At 40.6% G+C, this 21535-nt stretch overlaps 1 protein-coding gene across 1 annotated transcript in view; it reads left to right on the forward strand.

The window, feature by feature from the left end:
• LOC120027657 (cadherin-18-like) overlaps positions 1 to 21535 on the forward strand; it is a 193055-nt gene that overhangs the window by 44947 nt on the left and 126573 nt on the right. Inside the window, exon 3 of the mRNA XM_038972651.1 lies at positions 5288 to 5407. Within this exon, the coding sequence (XP_038828579.1) occupies positions 5288 to 5407 (120 nt within the window). The remainder of the gene's footprint in view (positions 1 to 5287; positions 5408 to 21535) is intronic.

Below are 21535 nucleotides of genomic sequence, written 5' to 3' on the forward strand. Positions count from 1 at the left end.
GTATCAATTTTCTACTCATCTAATCGACCTTGATCTCTGGCAGACACTCCTGCTTGAACATTTTTAAATGGACAGGAGGTGTGCATTTATACATTTTTCTCTCTCTCTCTCTTTTGTATACGTCTACCCTCAGCTGGCTAGAATCTTGTTGTTTAATTGGTGTAAAATACAAGTTAAAAGATTAAGGGTGTTTTCATCTGGTAAATGTGGAATGGTGACAATCATTTTGAGTAACTCAAATTATATTTGTTCTGTTCTAGAACGTTTAGATATTAAAAGGAATTCAAGGCCTCAATATAAAAGATGGAACACACATTTCAATCCTCTACCCCCTTCCTCAATCTAAACCCTTGGCAAGTGAGAAATGGGTATCCCAATAGGTGCTGTCACCTGTCATAAAATACAGATCAATGCTACCCCATGGGAGCTGGCAAGAAGAAAGTAATTTTGTCTACGATGAAGTGGTTTTACATTTCTTCAATCCATATTACATGAAAACTCATTTTTCAAGATGCTGTTTAACAGGGGGATTTAAATTTCAGTTTCTACCTGTCTGTTGCGCTAGGATTACCCTTTCTGTCTTCTGAGACAATCATCAATCTAAAAGCTTCAGGAAGTATCGCCTTAGCACTTACTGCTTTTGTTAAACTTTTCATAAAACACTGTGCTCATTCGATAAACTACCCCATGACCTGGAATTTTTTCAAACAGAAACAAAATATGTGGTAGTAATGCTGAATTGGCTGAAGGTGGACAGTCTCTCTCTTTTTGCTGTGACTTTCACAGAATTTTTTTTTTTTTTTTAAATACCCAGGTCTGTTGTAATCCTATTTCAGATGGTTATCTTGAGCTCTCAAAACTGCATTAAATGGTTTGTGGTCCCTGCAATAAGTAAACAGCAGACAGTGTAGATAGATGGATTGAAACCAATGGGAGGTAATGAAATTGAGCAGGGACAAGCCATAGGTAATGCTGCACTCGTAATCAAGTAGGAGGTGGGAATTTACTAGTTGTGAAGTCGTAAATACAAGTTGGATGTATTCACGTGCTTTGAACTCATTGAGAAACACTGATTGGTTAATGGTCATCATGCTGCATAAACTAAAAGTACAGCTATCAAGCTTGTACACAAATTATAGTGTTAAAAAATATATATTAATAGATCGCTTTTTAAAAAGAATGCTTTGTTGCAGTTAAATGCCAAAAATGCTGTTGTCGAGCGTGTGAGAGAAGTGGGAGCCCAGGATGATGAACGAGTTCCCACCAGCAATTACCATTTGGAGGGCCATTAAATATTTCCCAGTTGTATGTAATCACTTCCCACTTGTTCCCACTTGGTTATGAATGCAGCATCACAATAAGACGATGTATGTGACATGGGTTCTAAAGGTCTCGAACAGTCATTCTGATTCCCATGTAAAATAACCTTTTGAATGACCAAAACATCACCAATAATATTTTAGAAATGCTCAGCATTTTTGAAAATGTACTTTTTCGAACTATTAGAAAGTCAAAAAAACAGCCTGAGTGGGCGGGGAGCTCACCTAGATGGACAGTTATTAGAAAACGCCCATGTCAACTAATATGGACACATTGAGCAGTGTTGCGATGAGATCATCTCAAGCGAATTTGCTGATATGCAAATCAACTCATACAACATTGAACATTGCATGCAACATCCAATCCTGTCACACATCACATTATGGTTTCAGAAATGATTTATGAATTGTCAGCACTGTTTTATCGAGCTAGCTAGTTCATCTTGGACTATTAGAGTTGAAACTAGACAGGGTGAAGTCTGGGTACACTTCATATATGATATATCATGACTATCAATGATATCAAACATTTTGTATGAAACTAATTCTTTGGTGGGGGTTTTTCTGCAGTTGTCTTCCAACATTCTTGTATGAATATTCTGTTTGCCATGTCTCATGATGTAATGACATGACAACTGCGTCAGAGTTTTGGGCAACCCTTCCCCCGCTTTTGTTCCATGCTGGCTGATTACCTAGCTAGCCAGTGACTTGCTAACACCAAACACAGATGAAAGCAGAAACCTATTTGTATCTTTGCCTTAGATTAATAGGGGAAACCTGTGATTATACTGAACAAAAATATAAATCAATTTAAATAAATGTATTAGGCCCTAATCTTTGGATTTCACGAATGGGCAGGGGCGCAGCCACCCTCTGGGAGCCAGGCTCACACACTGGGGAGCCAGGAGCAGCCAATCAAAATATGTTTTTCCCCACAAAAGGGCTTTATTACAGACTATTTTCATCAGCTGTCCGGGTGGCTGGTCTCAGACAATTTTGCAGGTAAAAAAGCCGGATGTGGAGGTCTTGGGCATGGTTACACGTGGTTCTGCCGTTTTGAGGCCAGTTGGACGTTGCTGCCAAATTCTCTACAATGACGTTGGAGGCAGCTTATGGTAGAGAAATGAACATTTAATTATCTGGCAACAACTCTGATAGACATTCTTGCAGTCAGCTTGCCAATTGCATGCTCCCTCAACTTGAGACATCTGTGGCATTGTGTTGTGTGACAAAACTGCACATTTTAGAGTGGCCTATTATTGTGTAATGATCATGCTGTTCAATCAGCTTCTTGATATACCACACCTGTCAGGTGGATGGATTATCTTGACAAAGGAGAAATGCTCACTAATACGGATGTAAACACATTTCTGTTCAACATTTTAGAGAAATAAGCTTTTTGTGCATATGGAACATTTCTGGGATAGTTTATTTAATCTAATGAAACATGGGACCAACAATTTACATGTTGCATCTATATTTTTGTTCAGTATATATTTGCTGACACGCTACAGTCAAATAGCTACCGAGCTATGTAAACTATGCCAATATACGGAGACTCCTGCAATGTTGGTTACAAGGCAGTACTTATTTAAATTAGCAAAGAGAATAAAATGAAACGTCACAAAAAGTCACAAAATGCCTTTAATAATCCCACCTCCTGAATCAAAGTATTTGACATGAGGGAGGGGACTTGTAACTTTGTGATAAACTTTATAAATGTGGAAGAAATAGTCATATTTCAGACGTTAGTCATCACATTTTGATCTGGTTTCATCCAAATACCATAAAATTACATGATTTTGACTGTACGGGACCTTTTTAAGAGAAGAAAATTATCCACCATCTGAGCTAAACCAAAAAACATGGATCACAAAAGCTATATAATCCTTCTGTTAGGCAAGTAGTAGTAGCCTATCTTTACTGGAAACATATTTTATTGAACAGCTTGAGACTCCTGAATGCGAATAACTAACTGGACATTTCAAACGATGATAGTATCATACAGTACCAGTCAAAAGTTTGCACACACCTACTCATTCAAGGGTTTTTCTTTATTTTTACTATTTTCTACATTGTAAAATTATAGCGAAGACATCAAAACTAGGTATGAAAGGACACATTTGGAATCATGTAGTAACCAAAAAGTGTTAAACAAATCAATACATATATACATATTTTTTTAATATATATATTATATTTGAAAATCTTCAAAGTAGCCACCCTTTGCCTTGATGACAGCTTTGCACACTCTTGGCATTCACTCTACCAGCTTCATGAGGAATGCTTTTCCAACAGTCTTGAAGGAGTTCCCACATATGCTGAGCACTTGTTGGATGCTTTTCCAATTCATCCCAAACCATCTCAAAAGGGTTGAGGTCGGACGATTGTGGAGGCCAGGTCATGCAGCACTCCATCACTCTCCTTCTCTGTCAAATAGCCACAAATGATAGTCCCACTAAGCGCAAACCAGATGGGATGGCGTATCGCTGCAGAATGCTGTGGTAGCCATGCTGGTTAATTGTGCCTTGAAATCTAAATAAATCACTGACAGTGTCACCATCAAAGCACCCCCACCTCATCACAACTTCTCCTCCATGCTTCACAGTGGGACCCACACATGCGGAGATCATCTGTTCACCTACTCTGCGTCTCACAAAGACACAACGGTTGGAACCAGAAATCTTACATTTGGACTCATCAGACCAAAGGACAGACTTCCACCGGTCTAATGTCCATTGCTCTGTGTTTTTTGGCCCAAGCAAGTCTCTTCTTCTTATTAGTGTCCTATAGTAGTGGTTTCTTTGCAGAAATTCGACCTTGAAGGCCTGATTCACACAGTCTCTTCTGAACAGTTGATATTGAGATGTGTCTGCCACTTGAACTCTGTGAAGCATTTATTTGGGCTGCAATCTGAGGTGCAGTTAACTCGAATTAACTTATCCTTTGCAGCAGAGGTAACTCTGTGTCTTCGTTTCCTGTGGCGGTCCTCATGAGAGCTAGAGTAGTTTCATCATAGTGCTTGATGGTTTTTGCAACTGCACTTGAAGAAATGTTAAAAGTTCTTGAAATTTTCAGCATTGACTGGCCTTCATATCTTAAAGTAATGATGGACTGTCATTTATCTTTGCTTATTTCAGCTGTTCTTGCTATAATATGGACTTGGTCTTTTACCAAATAGGGCTATCTTCTGTATACCGCCCCTACCTTGGGCTCCCGAGTGGCGCAGCGGTCTAAGAGACTGCATCTCAGTGCTAGAGGTGTCCCTATAGACCCTGGTTCAATTCCAGGCTGTTTCACAACCGGCTTTCATTGGGAGTTGCATAGGGCAGTGCACAATTGGTCTGGAGTAGGCCATACTTGTAAATACAAATGTGTTCTTAACTGACTTGCCTAGTTAAATAAAGCAACAACTAAAAACACTTGTCACAACTGATTGGCTCAAATGCATTAGCAAAGAAATTCCACAAATTAGCTTTAAACAAGGCACACCTGTTAATTGAAATGCATTCCAGATGACTACCTCCTGAAGCTGGTTGAGAGAATGCCAAGCGTGTGCAAGCTGTCATCAAGGCAAAGGGTGGCTACTTTGAAGAATCTCAAAAATAACATATATTTAGATTTGTTTAACAATATTTTGGTTACTACATGATTCCATATGTGTTATTTCATAATTTGATGTATTCCCTATTATTCTACAATGTAGAAAAGTAAAAATAAAGAAAAACCCTTGAATGAGTAGGCGTGTCTAGTCTTACTTTGAGGGTTTGAGAATTAAACAAATCCCAAAGGTAACCATTCTCTGTGTCCTGAAATTATTAATTCTTCAATTAAATATATGAAGTCACCCAATTTCAAAACCAATCCTGTATGAATTAAAAGGCACTCATGAAGACACACATACTCATAAGTATCACATATCGATAAGAAAGCTTGATTCTGATAATGTTTTTTCATTATATTTTCAGGTACTTCTGTATATCAAGTTACTGCTTCGGACGCTGATGACCCAACGTATGGAAATAGTGCCCGAGTTGTCTACAGTATTCTCCAAGGACAGCCATATTTCTCTATTGATCCCAAAACTGGTAAGACACAATATTGTACACATTATCAACTTACTTTGAGTGAATGCAGTGCTGGTTTTAATTACTGTCATGAAATAGAATCAACGTAAAATATTTATACATAGTATACTATCGTCGGATATGCAGTGATTTTTTTATTGATACTTCGGAAATATCTCCACGGAAATCTCTCCACAATGGCACCTTGGTCAAATGACATACAGTACCGGTAATGATAGTAGCTATCTCTGAGATGTAAGCAAACTACAGCTATAGAGTACCACAGTATAAGTCATAATACTCATAAAGCATATAAAGAACTACATGATGATCGGGACTAGACTACCGAATCGAGGCAAAGGTAAGAATCTCTGATTTAACTCTCTAATATTTGCTAAATTTAGTAATAAATAAATTGCCTAATTTTTTTTAAATTGACAGTTCTGTGGACTATCTTGTGCAAGTTTTAGATTGACGCGATACCTGTTAGCAAAGTTGTCAGCTAGAGATTACGTGCAGGAGTTTACAGGGATTTGTAGTCGTGCATGATGTCTACTTTGATGCTAATTAGCATTTTCGATTCTGAGAGTAAATATAGCCGAATATATTAATAAAAGTCACCTTGTCCTAGAGAGATTTATATGGTTATCAAAAAGTCACGCCAGGGTAAGCTTACACGAAATCCAGTGGTGTAAAAAGTACCCAATTATAAGTCAAAAAATATTTGGTTTTAAATATACTCAAGTATCAAAAGTAAAAGTTTAAATCATTTAAAATTCCTTACATTAAGCAACCCAGATGGCACGATTTTTTTATAATTTTTTTATTTACGGATAGCCAGGGGCACACTTCAACACTCAGACATCATTTAGAAACGAAGCATTTGTGTTTAGTGAGGCAGTAGGGATGAGCAGGGATATTCTCTTGATAAGTGCGTGAATTAGACAATTTTCCTGTCCTGCTAAGCATTCAAAATGTAACAAGTACTTTTGGGTGTCAGGGAAAATGTAAAGAGTAAAAAATACATTATTTTCTTTAGGAATGTAGTGGAGTAAAAGTAAAAGTTGTCAAAAATATAAATAGTAAAGTAAGTACAGATACCGCAAAAACTACTTAAGTAGTACTTTAAAGTATTTTTATTTAAGTACTTTACACCACTTCACGAAACACAGCACTTATTTTAAGTGTTTTGAAAATTCCCTATGGGAAAAATTAATGGTGGAAAAAGGATTAGAACCATTTCCCTGTTTGACCGCTGGGTTTTATAGGTATTATGACACCTCCATTGTGGGGCTCTATACAACCTCCACATTCTTTATTGCAGTGGTCACCAACAGGTCGATCATCCTAGTCGATCATCAAACATTTCTGTAGAAAAGCCAACAACAAAAGCATAAATGCTTGGGCTCTGTTTTTGTGTGTTGTGCTGTTGGCGGTAGGTGCACTTGATTCAGAAGCCCTGTGCACCAGGTAGACCATTTAATTTGTATGAAAATACAAACTTTGCCTACCCGGCGGAACAGGAGATCTTTGGCTAAATCGAGTGCGCCTACTGTGCTGTCCAATCGGATAGACAATCGGATAGAGTACCAGCTGTTCCGGAAGACTGTGTGACCACGATCTCCGTAGCCGATGTGAGCAAGACCTTTAAACAGGTCATCATTCACAAGGCAGTGGGGCCAGACGGACTACCAGAGTGTGTACTCAGAGCATGCGTGGACCAACTGTCAAGTGTCTTCACTGACATTTTCAAGCTCTCCCTGACCGAGTCTGTAATACCCACGTTTCAAGCAGACCACCATAGTTCCTGTGCCCTAGAATGCGAAGGTAACCTGCTTAAATGTCTACTGCCCCATAGCACGTCGGTAGCTTTGAATTGCTTTGAAGGTCATGGCTCACATCAACACCATTATACCGGAAACCCTAGACCCACTCCAATTTGCATACCGCCCCAACAGATCCACAGATGACGCAATCTCAATCGCACTCCATATTGCCCTTTCCCAACTGGACAAAAGGAACACCTATGTGAGAATGCTGTTCATTGACTACACCTCAGTGTTCAACACCATAGTGCCCACAAAGCTCATCACTAAGCTAAGGACCCTGGTACTAAACACCTCCCTCTGAAACTGAATATTGGACATCCTGACGGGCCGCCCCCCAGGTGGTAAAGGTAGGCAACAACACGTCTGCCACGCTGATCCTCAACACAGGGGCCCCTCAGTGGTGCATGCTTAGTCCCCTCCTGTAGTCCCTGTTCACCCACGACTGCATTGCCAAGCATGACTCCAACACCATCATTCATTTTGTTGATGACAGAACAGTCAACGACAATGATTAGTCAGCCTATGGGAGGAGGTCAGAGACCTGGCAGTGTGGTGCCAGGACAACAACCTCTCCCTCATTGTGAGCAAGACAAAGGAGATGATCGTGGACTATAGGAAAGGAGGGCTGAACAGGCCACAATTAACATCGACTGGGCGTGTAGTGGAACGGGTCAAGAGTTTCAAGTTCCTTGGTGTCAACATCACCAACAAACTATCATGGTTCAAAAACACAAAGACAGTCGTGAAGAGGGCACAACAAAACCTTTTCCCTCTCAGGAGACTGAAAAGATTTGGCATGGGTCCCCTGATCCTCAAAAAGTTCTACAGCTGGATCATCGAGAGCATACTGACCGGTTGCATCACCGCCTGGTATGGCAACTAATTGGCATCTGACTGTAAGGTGCTACAGAGGGTAGTGCGTACGGCCCAATACATCACTGGGGCCAAGCTTCCTGCCATCCAGGACCTATATACTAGGCAATGCCAGAGGAAAGCCCAACAATTGTCAAAGACTCCAGTTACCCAAGTCATAGACTGATCTCTCTGCTACCGCACGGCAAACGGTATCGGAATGCCAAGTCTAGGTCCAAAGGCTCCTTAACAGCTTCTACCCCCAAGCTATTAGACTGCTGAACAATTAATCAAATGGCCACCCGGACTATATACATTGACATCCCCCCCCCCCTTTGTTTTTAGACTGCTGCTACTCACTGTTTATTATCTATTCATAGTCACTTTACCCCTACCTACATGTGCAAATGACCTCGACTAACCTGTACCCCCGCATATTGACTCGGTACCGGTATCCCCTGTATATAGCCTTGTTATTGATATGTCATTTTATTGTTACTTTTTATTACATTTTTTACTTTAGTTTATTTAGTAAATATTTTCTTAACTTATATTTTCTTAACAACTGCGTTGTTGGTTGAGGGCTTGTAAGTAAGCATTTCACGGTAAGTTCTACACCTGTTGTATTCGGAACATGTGACAAATACAATTTGATTTGAAATCCCTCTGCCTACCTACAGCTTCCAGGTCCCCGGCCACAGAAAAGTTTGACGCTAGCCTATGTGAGATTTCATAACTTTTACAACCATAACTAGAGAGAGACTGTCAATGAATACAGCAAAGAGCTGCTGTTTTTATGAGTGAGTTCATGTCTAAGTTTAATTCAACCTTATTACTAAACATTAAACTAGCATTTCTCTCTACTTCCACTCGCGCTACAGCTGCAATGAATTAGCGAAGTGTATTGATAGCCCTGTGTTTTTATTATTATTAGCAGCTCGTCGTGTCTTTTAATATCGAGGAATATTTCACTTCCTCTGGTCATAGTAACAACATACATTTTTTCCTGAGGCAGATGCGCTGCGACTCGAGTTTGGCCATTGGGTGCAAGACTGTGGCCCTTCTCTCTGTTCAGTCTCACCGAAGGAATGGAAGTAGTAAGCAGGGACCGTGAGAGGCGAACCCGCTGCTGCTCTCGCCCTCCCCCCACTGAAGCTTAATACCGTGTTCAAACCAATTAGGAACTCGGAAATCTCTGACTTCCGATTTCAGTGCATTCAAGACAAATGGGATCTCTGAATTTTTTTTATCCGGCTGGGGAAATTTGTTTTGAATGGTCATCCAACTCGAAAACATCTTTCTAGAGCTCCGGCTCTCCGACCTGGTGTTCACTGACATAATTTTGTCTGAGTAGCCCAGTTGTCTTGAAACCCCATGAATATCAGACGAAGGTACCATTAGTCTAGTAAAATTAAAAAGCTAAGTATTTAAATTTATGCTTCACTGTAGCTCGCGAGTACTACACCAATATCTACAGTGCATTCAGAAAGTATTCAGACCCCTTCTTTGTTCCACATTTTGTTACGTTACAGCCTTATTCTAAAATGGATTTAAAAAAAAAAAAACTCATCAATCTACACACAATATCCCATAATGACAAAGCGAAAAACGATTTTAGCATATCTATTAAAAATAAAAAACAGAAATACCTTATTTACATAAGTATTCAGACCATTTTCTCTGAGACTCGAAATTGAGCTCAGGTGCATCCTGTTTCCATTGAACATCCTTGAGATGTTTCTACAACTTGGAGTCCATCTGTGGTTAATTCTATTGATTGGACATGATTGGGAAAAGCACACACCTGTCTATATAAAGTTCCTATAGTTGACAGTGCATGTCAGGGCAAAAACCAAGCTACGACGTTGAAAGAATTGTCCGTAGAACTAGGAGACAGGATTGTGTCAAGGCACATATCTGGGGAAGGGTAACAAAAAATGTCTGCAGCATTAAAGGTCCCCAAGAACACAGTGGCTTCCATAATTTTTAAATGGAAGAAGTTTGGAAACACCAACTCTTCCTAGAGCCATTCGGGAGTTTCTGAATGTCCTGAATGGCCAAACTGAGATATAGGGGGAGAAGGTAGGGGGAGAAGGACCTTGGTCAGGGAGGTGACCAAGAACCTGATGGTCACTCGGACAGAGCTCCAGAGTTCCTCTGTGGAGATAGGAGAACCTTCTAGAAGGACAATCATCTCTGCAGTACTCCGCCAGACGGAAGCCAGTCCTCAGTAAAAGGCACATGACCGCCTGCTTGGAGTTTGAGAAAAGGCACTTAAAGGAGAAACAAGATTCTCTGGTCTGATAAGACCAAGATTGAAGTCTTTCGCCTGAATGCCAAACGTCACGTCTGGAGAAAAACTGGCACCATCCCTATGATGAAGCATGGTGGTGACAGCATAATGCTGTGGGGATGTTCTTCAGCGGCAGAGAGTGGGAGACTAGTCAGGATCGAGGGAAAGATGAACAGCGCAAAGTACAGAGAGATCCTTGTTGAAAACCTGCTCCAGTGCACTCAGAACCTAGACTGGGGTGAAGGTTCACCTTCCAATCAAGACAATGACCCTAAGCACACAGCCAAGACAACGCAAGAGTGGCTTCGGGAGTTTCTGAATGTCCTGTGGCCCAACCAGAGTGGCCCAACCAGAGCCCGAACTTGAACCCGATCAAACATCTCTGGAGAGACCTGAAAATAGCTGTGCATCGATGCTCCCCATCCAACCTGATAGATCTTGAGAGGATCTGCAGTGAAGAATGGGAGAAACTCCCCAAATACAGGTGTGCCAAGCTTGTAGTGTCATACCCAAAAAGACTCAAGGATGTAATCGCTGACAAAGGTGCTGAGTAAAGGGTCTGAATACTTATGCAAATGTGATATTTCCGTTTGTTATTTGTAATATATGTAAAAACATTTGTAAAAAATAGTTTTTGCTTTGTCATTATTGGCTATTGTGTGTAGATTGATGAGGGAAAATATTTTTTTTCTCCATTTTAGAATAAGGCTGTAGGGTAACAACGCTAGCGTCCCACCTTGACAACTTCCGGTGAAATTGCAGAGCGCCAAATTCAAATTAAATTACTATAAATATTTAACTTCATGAAATCACAAGTGCAATACATCAAAATAAAGCTTAACTTGTTGTTAATCCAGGCGCGCTCTCGGGATTGCGCACCAAACAGGTTGGGGAAATTCCACTGGCCTCTCATTGAAACTGCTCATTCTCCCTCAGTTTTCAGAATAAAGGCCTGGAACATTGTCTAAAGCCTGTTCACAGCTAGTGGAAGCCATATGGAACGGAATATGGGTCCTATCCCTTTAAATGGTGGATAGGCTTTCAATGGAAAAACACCCATTTCAAAATAATAGCACTTCCTGGACGGATTTTCCTCAGGCTTTCGCCTGCCATTTCAGTTCTGTTATACTCACAGACATTATTTGAACAATTTTGGAAACTTTAGAGTGTTTTCTATCCAGTTGCAGTCCCCACGTTAAAAAGGACAAGGTCACCTACAGAACTAAGCCAACCTCAGCGTGAGCTCTGGTTGAACGACAAGAACCTAACGAAATTAGCATCGAATTTCAACGTGAAGATGTGAATTTTAACGTGAAGACGATCCACCTGCCGAAAGGATGAATTTCGACTATACCAGCCAGAATATAGCATGAGCTTAAATGATGCTAACTTGGTATGAACATTGAACTCTTATTCACTAAAGAAGTGACACCTCCTAGCCGTTGCTTTAGCGCAGAAACTGTAGACGTGGCCTAGGAGAGGACGGACAGAGTATCCATTCTACCACGCTCCAGTTCACCACTAGACATTCTTCAGAGGACCAGAGATCCATGCTGGACCACCCCGCCTTCTATCTATGACGAATCTACCGAAGCGCAGCTCAGAGAAAATATTTATTGCATTATCCTTTTTCAAATGGGCGGTTATTTAGACTGCATAAGATACTGTATTTACGAAAACATAGCTGCCTACTGCCCGATAGTGTCACGTTCGTCGTCCTCCTCATCTGAGGAGGAGTAGTAAGAAGGATTGGAGGACCAAAATGCAGCGTGGTAAGTATCCATTTTAATTAGAATACTTGAAACAAACAAAAAAACGAATAAACGAACGAACACGAAACAGTCCCGTATGGTGAACAAACACAGAAAGCGGAACAATCACCCACAACCCACAATACAAAACAGGCTACCTAAATATGGTTCCCAATCAGAGACAACAACTAACACCTGCCTCTGATTGAGAACCATATCAGGCCAAACACATAGAAATAGACAAACTAGACATACAACACAGAATGCCCACTCAGATCACACCCTGACCCAACAAAATATAGAAACATACAAAGCAAACTAGTCAGGGCGTGACAGATAGAGACACAAAACCTTTTTGATCCTCAGTCTTCCCGCTCTTTCACTCAAACCCAACCCCCTTTCTTTGTGTAACCAGCCGTCATATCTGTTCCGTCCGCTAGGGACGTTTTCCATTATGACATATATTGTAATCAATGTATGATACATTCTGTGTGTATGTAATTCTGTGTGATTATTTAGGTATTTAGTAAATAAATAATTAAACCACATTTTGTATTGCTGATTCAACTTGTTAGCCAAGGTTTGTGAAGATAACCAAGAATTTACAACTTTCAGATGAGACTGAATAAAGTGACGATTAAATATTGACTGCTACTGATGTAAAAGATTACTAGGTCTTTAAGAGTTTATTCGGTAGATAACAGCTCTATAAACATTATTTCGTGGTGCCCCAGCTTTCTTGTTAATTACATTTACATTATTAGCTTTATCAGGTAATATTAATTACAGAGAAATTATTTTATAGAATAGCATGTCACATCACTTAATCCGGCATAGCCAAAGACACGACAGCACAAACCTCATTCCTAAAGAACTGTTTTATTAGGTTAATGTTACATATTTTAAGTAATGTGTTTTTTTATCGGAGCGGTAGATCTTGGCTTGCTTTTTGACTGTGAAAGTGATCTTGACTCAAAAAAGGTTTTCATTGATAATTTTTTTATTTCACCTTTATTTAACCAGGTAGGCTAGCTGAGAACAAGTTCTCATTTACAACTGCGACCTGGCCAAGATAAAGCAAAGCAGTGCGACACAAACAACAACACAGAGTTACACATGGAATAAACAAACATACGGTCAATAACACAATAGAAAAAAAGAAAGTATACAGTATATACAGTGTGTGCAAATGGCATGAGGAGGTAAGGCAATAAATAGGCCATACTAGCAAAGTAATTACAATTTAGCAGATTAACACTGGAGTGATAGATGGGCAGATGATGATGAGCAGATGATGGTGTGTAAGTAGTGATACTGGTGTGCAAAAGAGCAGCAAAGTAAATAAAAACAATATGGGGGATGAGGTAGGTAGATTGGGTGGGCTATTTACAGATGGACTATGTACAGCTGCAGCGATCGGTTAGCAGCTCAGGTTGGTGACCACTGCTTTAAGGTATTGTTCAGCTCCCTATTTACTCTTTAGGCCATCACTAACAATCTCCTCTAAGGTAATTTGTATTAGATGCACTCTCTCTCTCTGAGCTACAGTCAGCCTTTAAAATAAAATTAAAAAGAAAGGTTTAAAACTGTTTCACTGTTTTCAAAAATGCATATTTTGTTTTAGATGGCCTTACATGATTCTATAAAATATTTAATGCGGATGGCAAAGTGCAAGTGCACACAATACTTCTGTGTCTGTGTAAGATGGCAATGGTGTGTAGCATACATGTGTCTCGTAGCATGAACTACTCACATAGAAGCAATGCTTTAATGACCTAGATGAATGAAAGATGAATTGAAGACTAGTTCAGATAGGTCTCTTGGGAAAGACTCTCCATAAAAATGTATATGATAAAACATGTTGCATTAGAGCATTGCAGCCTACCGTATGTCCCAACAAAATTAACATCTCCCCGTTGCCTAATCAATAACTGGATGTTGAAACCTCTGTAAATGCAGTTGATATTATTGAGTGTAAAATGGTTAATTGTTATTCTGCACCAAGCATACAGTATGTAATGGTCATTTTTACCCATATGCAGCAGTATGCTCTTGGTCATATATCCGATGGGTTGTTTTTCTCGGGCTGACTGCATCTTGGCTGCATTATTATTCAGCATGGGCATGAGGCATGGAGGAAGGTGCATGGATGTGTGTGTGTGGGGGACGTGATCGAAGGTGTAGCCAGCAGCTGCTCTCTACACTCCATAGCAGTGTTAGCCATGCATGCTAATACAATACTGTCTCTGTCTGCTGTTTTAGTAACTAATCTGTCCAATCCTTTTCACTAACCGAAAGGTAGCTGGTTCAAATACCTGAACCAACAGGGTGAAAAATCTGTTGATGTGCCCTTGAGCAAGGCACTTAACCCTAATTTGGTCCATGGGTGCCGTACTATGGCTGACCCTGTAAAAGAACACATTTCAATGTACCTTTCCAGTGCGTGACAATAAATAAAATACATCAAAACTACAACGAGAGTCTACTAAGGGCTATAGCACAGAGGGTATCGGAATGAGTTTCCTATACAATTTGTAGTATCTGAAAGGATTATGGCCTGGTGCCCGTTTCCCAAAAACGAGCACGTGACTATAGTGTGTGTGTGTGTGTGTGTGTGTGTGTGTGAGTGTGTGAGTGTGTGAGTGTGTGAGTGTGTGAGTGTGTGAGTGAGTGAGTGTGTGAGTGAGTGAGTGAGTGAGTGAGTGAGTGAGTGAGTGAGTGAGAGAGTGAGAGAGTGAGAGAGTGAGAGAGTGAGAGAGAGAGAGAGAGAGAGAGAGAGAGAGAGAGAGAGAGAGAGAGACTACTGATGGTGTTACATCAAGTTTTCTGATTATAATGAAAGGTGACTGGCAGGAGTCGGTTCTGAGTACAGGACTTTTTATTGTATACATTAACAATACTGGTTTGTCTGTAAAAGAATTGTAACCTGTATGCGGACGATACTGTGTATTATTTTGCCCCCACTGTTGACCAGGTTCTATCTGAAATATAGTCTTCTTTTATTGTTTTACAGAAAACCTTTATTGATCTTAAATTCGTATTGAATGCAGGTAAAACAAAGTATATGTTGTTTTCTAGAGTACACAAAAATTGTTATAATGATTTAAGCATATGTACCTTGGATGGTCCCAACATTGTTCGTTTATGTCCCTGCTTACAAATATCTGGGCATTTGGATAGGTGATAAGCTGTCTTTTTAAAAAGCATATTTATGAGTTAACTAAGAAGTTGGGCTTCTTCTATAGAAATAGGTCATGCCTTTCAGTAAATATTAGAATGCAGATCATTCAGTTGACATTTATTCCTTTCCTAGACTATGGCAACATCATCTACATGAATGCAGCTGCCACTTCATTATAGCCGTTAGAAGCAGTTTACCATAGTGCACTTTGTTTTATCACGAATGACAGGTTTTGCACTTATTACTGCTTTCTCTGTCAGAAAGTAGGATGGCTCACGTAGGTCGAAGCACTGCATTTTATTCATTTATAAAGCCCTTTTGCTAAAACTCCCACATTACCTGACATCTTTACTTACCCATAGAAGCACGAGTTACCATTCCCGATCACAGCGATGGCTAACTCTGGAAATTATGTATGTTGCGACAGACTTAGGAAAATCTGCTTTAAGTTTCTTTGCACGACATGTATGGAAAAATCTTCAGAGTTTCCTACATATGGATGTATTGGTGCCTTTCGGGCAGTTCAGAGTGTTGATTGAGGACATTAGTGTGATTGTAGTGTGATTGTTTTTCATGAGTGTGTTTATTCTTTTTATATGTCTGTATTTACATTTTCTGGTGTATTTCTGATGTGTAATTTATTGTGTAATTGTAAGATGCAAGGCTAACTTTTAAAAAAAAAGTATTCAGACTACTTCATTTTTCTACATTTTGTTACATTAAAAGCTTTATTCTGTAATGTATGAAATACACAATGACAAAGCGAAAACACGTTTTTTGTATATAAAAAAACAAACAACAACCTTCAAATCGAATCAAATTATTTGTCACATGCGCCGAATACAACAAGTGTAGACTTTACCGTGAAATGCTTACTTACAAGCCCTTAACCAGCAGTGCAGTTCAGGAAGAGTTAAGAAAATATTTAAGTAGACTAAAATAAAAAGTAATAATAAAAAAGTAACGCAATAAGAATAACAATAACGAGGCTATATACAGGGGGCACCGGCACCGAGTCAGTGTGCGGGGGTACAGGTTAGTTGAGATCATTTGTACATGTAGGTGGGGGTGAAGTGACTATGCATAGATAAAAAACAGTAGCAGCAGTGTACTAAACGGAGGAGGAGGAGGAGGAGGAGGAGGGGGGTCAATGTAAATGGTCCGGTGGCAATTGTATTAATTGTTCAGCAGTCTTGTGGCTTGGGGTTAGAAGCTGTTGAACAGCCTTTTGGTCCTAGACTTGGTACTCCGGTACCGCTTGCCATGCGGTAGCAGAGAAAACAGTCTATAACTGGACTGGAGTCTCAGACAATTTTATGGGCTTTCCTCTGACACCGCCTATTATATAGGTCCTGGATGGCAGGAAGCTTGACCTCAGTGATATACTGGGCCGTTCGCACTACCCTCTGTAGCGCCTTACTGTCAAATCCCGAGCAGTTGCCATACCAGGCGGTGATGCAACCAGTCACGATGCTCTCGATGGTGCAGCTGTAGAGGTTTTGAGGATCTGGGGACCCATGCCAAATCTTTTCAGTCTCCTGAGTGGGAAAAGGTATTATCGTGCCCTCTTCTCGACTGTCTTGGTGTGTTTGGACCATGCTAGTTCATTGGTAATGTGGACACCAAGGAACTTGAAACTCTCGACCCGCTCTACTACAGCCCGTCGATGTTAATGGGGGCCTGTTCGGCCCGCCTTTTCCTGTAGTCCACGATCAGCTCCTTTATCTTGCTCACATTGAGGGACCACACTGCCAGTTCTCTGACCTCCTCCCTATATGCCGTCTCATCTTTGTCGGTGATCAGGCTTATCACTGTTGTGTCATCAGCAAATGTAATGATGGTGTTGGAGTCGTGTTTGGCCACGCAGTCGTGGGTGAACAGGGAGTACAGGAGGGGACTAAGCACGCACCCCTGAGGGGCCCCCGTGTTAAGGATCAGTGTGGCAGATGTGTTGTTGCCTACTCTTACGACCTGGGGGCGGCCAGTCAGGAAGTCCAGGATCCAGTTGCAGAGGGAGGTGTTTAGTCCCAGTGTCCTTAGCTTAGTTGAACGCTGAGCTGTAGTCAATGAACAGCATTCTCACATAGGTGTTCCTTTTGTCCAGGTGAGAAAGGGCAGTGTGGAGTGCGATTGAGATTGCCTCATCTGTGGATCTTTTGGGGAAGTATGCGAATTGGAGTGGGTCTAGGGTGTCTGGGAGAATGCTGTTGATGTGAGCCATGAACAGCTGGTGCTCTCGTGCATGCTTCAGTGTTGCTTGCCTCGAAGCGAGCATAAAAGGCATTTAGCTCATCTAGTAGGCTTGCATCACTGGTGCATCTCGCGTCTGGGTTTCCCTTTGTAGGCCGTAATGGTTTTCAAGCCCTGCCACAACCGATGAGCATCAGAGCCGGTATAGTAGGATTCAATCTTAATCCTGTATTGATGCTTTGCTTGTTTGATGGTTCGTCTGAGGGCATAGCGGGATTTCTTATAAGCGTCCGGAGTAGTTTCCCGCTCCTGCTCTAGCCTTTAGCTCGATGCCGATGTTGCCTGTATTCCATGGCTTCTGGTTGGGATATGTACGTACAGTCACTGTGGGGACGACGTCGTCAATGCACTTATTGATGAAGCCGATGACTGAGGTGGTGTACTCCTCAATGCAATTGGATGAATCCCGGAACATATTCCAGTCTGTGCTAGCAAAAAAGTCCTGTAGCATAGCATCCGCGTCATCTGACCACTTCCGTATTGAGCAAGTCACTGGTACTTCCTGCTTTAGTTTTTGCTTGTAAGCAGGAATCAGGATGATATAATGATGGTCAGATTTGCCAAATGGAGGGCGGGGGAGAGCTTTGTATGCATCTCTGTGTGTGGCGTAAAGGTGTCCCAGGATTTTTCTTCTTCTCTGGTTTGGTAAAACTTATGCGACTTGAAATTGACCTCAGGTGCATCCTGTTTCCATTGATTATCCATGATGTTTCTACAACTTGATTGGAGTCCACCAGTGGTCAACTCAATTCATTGGACATGATTTGTAAAGGCACCTCTCCGGAGGTGAACAAGAACACGATGGTCACTCTGACAAAGCTCCAAAGTTCCAGAAGGACAACATCTCTGCAGCACTCCACCAATAAGGCAGTTATGGTAGAGTGGCCAGACGTAAGCCCGTACTTGAACCCGATCGAACATCTCTGGAGAGACCTGAAAATAACTGTGCAGTGACGCTCCGCATTCAGCCTGGCAATGTTTGAGAGGATCTGCAGAGAAGAATGGGAGAAACTCCCAAATGCAAGTGTACCAAGCTTGTAGTTGTAGCGTGACACAAGAAGACTCGAGGCTGTACTCGCTGCCAAAGGTGCTTTAACAAAGTACTGAGTACTTTGTACTGAGTACAAAGTGTCTGAATACTATGTAAATGCAATATTTAATGTTTAATAAATTAGCAGAAATTTCTAAAAACCTGGTTTTGCTTTGTCATTATGGGGTATTGTGTGCAGATAAAATTGATCAAATGTAGAATAAGGCTGTAACCTAACAAAATGTGGAACAAGTCAAGAGGTCTGAATACTTTCCAAAGGCTCTGTGTGCATATATCTATATATATTTCTCTCTCTCTATATATATATATATACAGTACCAGTTAAACGTTTGGACACACCTACTCATTCAAGGGTTTTTATTTTTACTATTTTCTACATTGTAGAAACCATCTCAATTGGGTTGAGGTTGGATGATTGTGGAGGCCAGATCATCTAATTCAGCACTCCATCACTCTCCTTCTTGGTCAAATAGCCTTTACACAGCCTGGAGGTGTGTTTGGTCATTGTAAGGGGTTGAAAATCAAATGATAGTCCCACTAAGCGCAAACCAGATGGGATGGCGTATCACTGCAGAATGCTGTAATAGCCATGCTGGTTAAGTGTAGTTTGAATTCTAAATAAATCACACACAGTGTCACCAGCAAAGCACCCCCACACCATCACACCACCTCCTCCATGCTTCATCGTGGGAACCAGACACGCAGAGATCATCCGTTCACCTACTCTGCATCTCACAAAGACACGGTGGTTGGATCCAAAAATCTAAAATGTGGACTCATCATACCAAAGGACAGATTTCCACCGGTCTATTGTCCATTGCTCATGTTTCTTGGACTAAGCAAGTCTTTTCTTCTTATTGGTGTCCTTTTAGCAGTGTTTTGTTTGCAGGAATTTGACCATTTTTTGAATTTGAACTCTGTGAAGCATATATTTGGGCTGCAATCTGAGGTGCAGTTAACTCTAATGAACGTATCCTCTGCAGCAAAGGTAACTCTGGGTATTCATTTCCTGTGGCGGACCTCATGAGAGCCAGTTTCATCATAGCGCTTGATAGTTTTTGCGACTGCACTTGAAGAAACTTTCAAAGTTCTTGAAATTTGACATTGACTAACCTTCATGTCTTAAAGTAATGATGGACTGTAATGTTTCTTTGCTTATTTGAGCTCTTCTTGACATAATATGGACTTGGTCTTTTACCAAATAGGGCTATCTTTTGTATACCCTCCATACCTTGCCTTGTCACAACACAACTGATTGGCTCAAACGCATTAAGGAGGAAAGAAATTCCACGAATGAACTTTCAACAAGGCACACCTGTGAATTGAAATGCATACCAGGTGACTACCTCATGAAGCTGGTTGAGAGATTGCCAAGAATGTGCAAAGCTGTCAACAAGGCAAAGGGTGGCTACTTTGAAGAATCTAAATTCTAAAATATATTTAGTTTTGATTAACACGTTTTTGGTTACTGCAGGATTCCATACATGTTATTTCATAGTTTTGATGTCTTCACTATTATTCTACAATGTAGAAAAGTATAAATAAAGATAAACCCTTGAATGAGTAGGTGTGTCCAAACTTTTGACTGGTACTGTACATACATACATACACAAAAATATAAACACAACAAGTGTTGGTTTCATGAGTTGAAATAAAAGATCCGAGACATTTTCCATACTCACAAAAAACTTTTTTCTCACAAATTTTGTGCACAAATTTGTTTACATCCCTGTTAGTGAGAATTTCTTCTTTGCCAAGATAATCAATCCACATGACAGGTTTTGCTTAACAAGAAGCTGATTAAACAGCATGATCATTAAATAGGTGAACCTTGTACTGGGGACAATAAAAGGCCACTCTAAAATGTGCAATTTTGTCACACAACACAATGTCACAGATGTCTCAAGTTTTGAGAGAGCGTGCAATTGGCATGAGGACTGCAGGAATGTCCACCAGAGCTATTGGCAGAGAATGTAATGTTAATTTCTCTACCATAAGCTGCCTTCAACGTCATTTTAGAGAATTTGGCAGTAGGTCCAACTGGCCTCATAACCGCAGTCCACGTGTATGGCGGTTTGCTGATGTCAACATTGTGGACAGAGAGCCCCATTGTTGCCCATTGTTGCGGTGGGCTTTTGGTTTGGGCAGGCATAAGCTACGGATAACGGACACAATTGCATTTTATCGATTGCAATTTGAATGCACAAAAATACTGTGACAAGATCCTGTTGCCCATTGTGTGGTCCATTTTTTTAAAGGTATCTGTGACCAACCGGTGCAAATCTGTATTCCCAGTCATTTTAAATCCACAGATTATTGCCTAATGAATTTATTTCAATTGACTGGTTTCCTCATATGAACTGTAACTCAGTTAAATCTTTGAAATTGTTGCATGTTGCGTTTTAACTTTTTGTTCAGTATATGCATTGCATTCGGAAATATTCAGACCTCTTGATTTTTCCACATTTTGTTAAATTACAGCCTTATTCTAAATTGGATTAAATAATTAGTTTCCCTCATCAATCTATTCTAGCGAAAACAGGTTTTTAGAAGTTTTTGCAAATGTATTACAAAATAAAAATCAGAAATACCTTATTTTACATAAGTATTGAGACCCTTTCCTGTGAGCCTTGAAATTGAGCTCAGGTGCATCCTGTTTCCATTGATCAACCTTGAGATGTTTCTACAACTTGATTGGAGTCCACCTGTGGTAAATTCATACCCAAGAAGACTCGAGGCTGCAGAGACATAAAAATGGTATCTACAAGTTCACCTGACTCTGGGTAAGTTGAACAAGGGCTTGACTGCCGGAATCTCGCAGTAACCCAATAAGTATAGTGTTACTTGAATCTAAACTACTCTTGCTGCAGGCCTGCGTAACAACAATGTAATAAACCCAACAACATCTCCCAGAAATAAACAGTAGGCCAATGTGTCAACTT

Source organism: Salvelinus namaycush, chromosome 33, assembly GCF_016432855.1.
Source record: "Salvelinus namaycush isolate Seneca chromosome 33, SaNama_1.0, whole genome shotgun sequence".
Classification (NCBI taxonomy): Eukaryota; Metazoa; Chordata; class Actinopteri; order Salmoniformes; family Salmonidae; genus Salvelinus; species Salvelinus namaycush.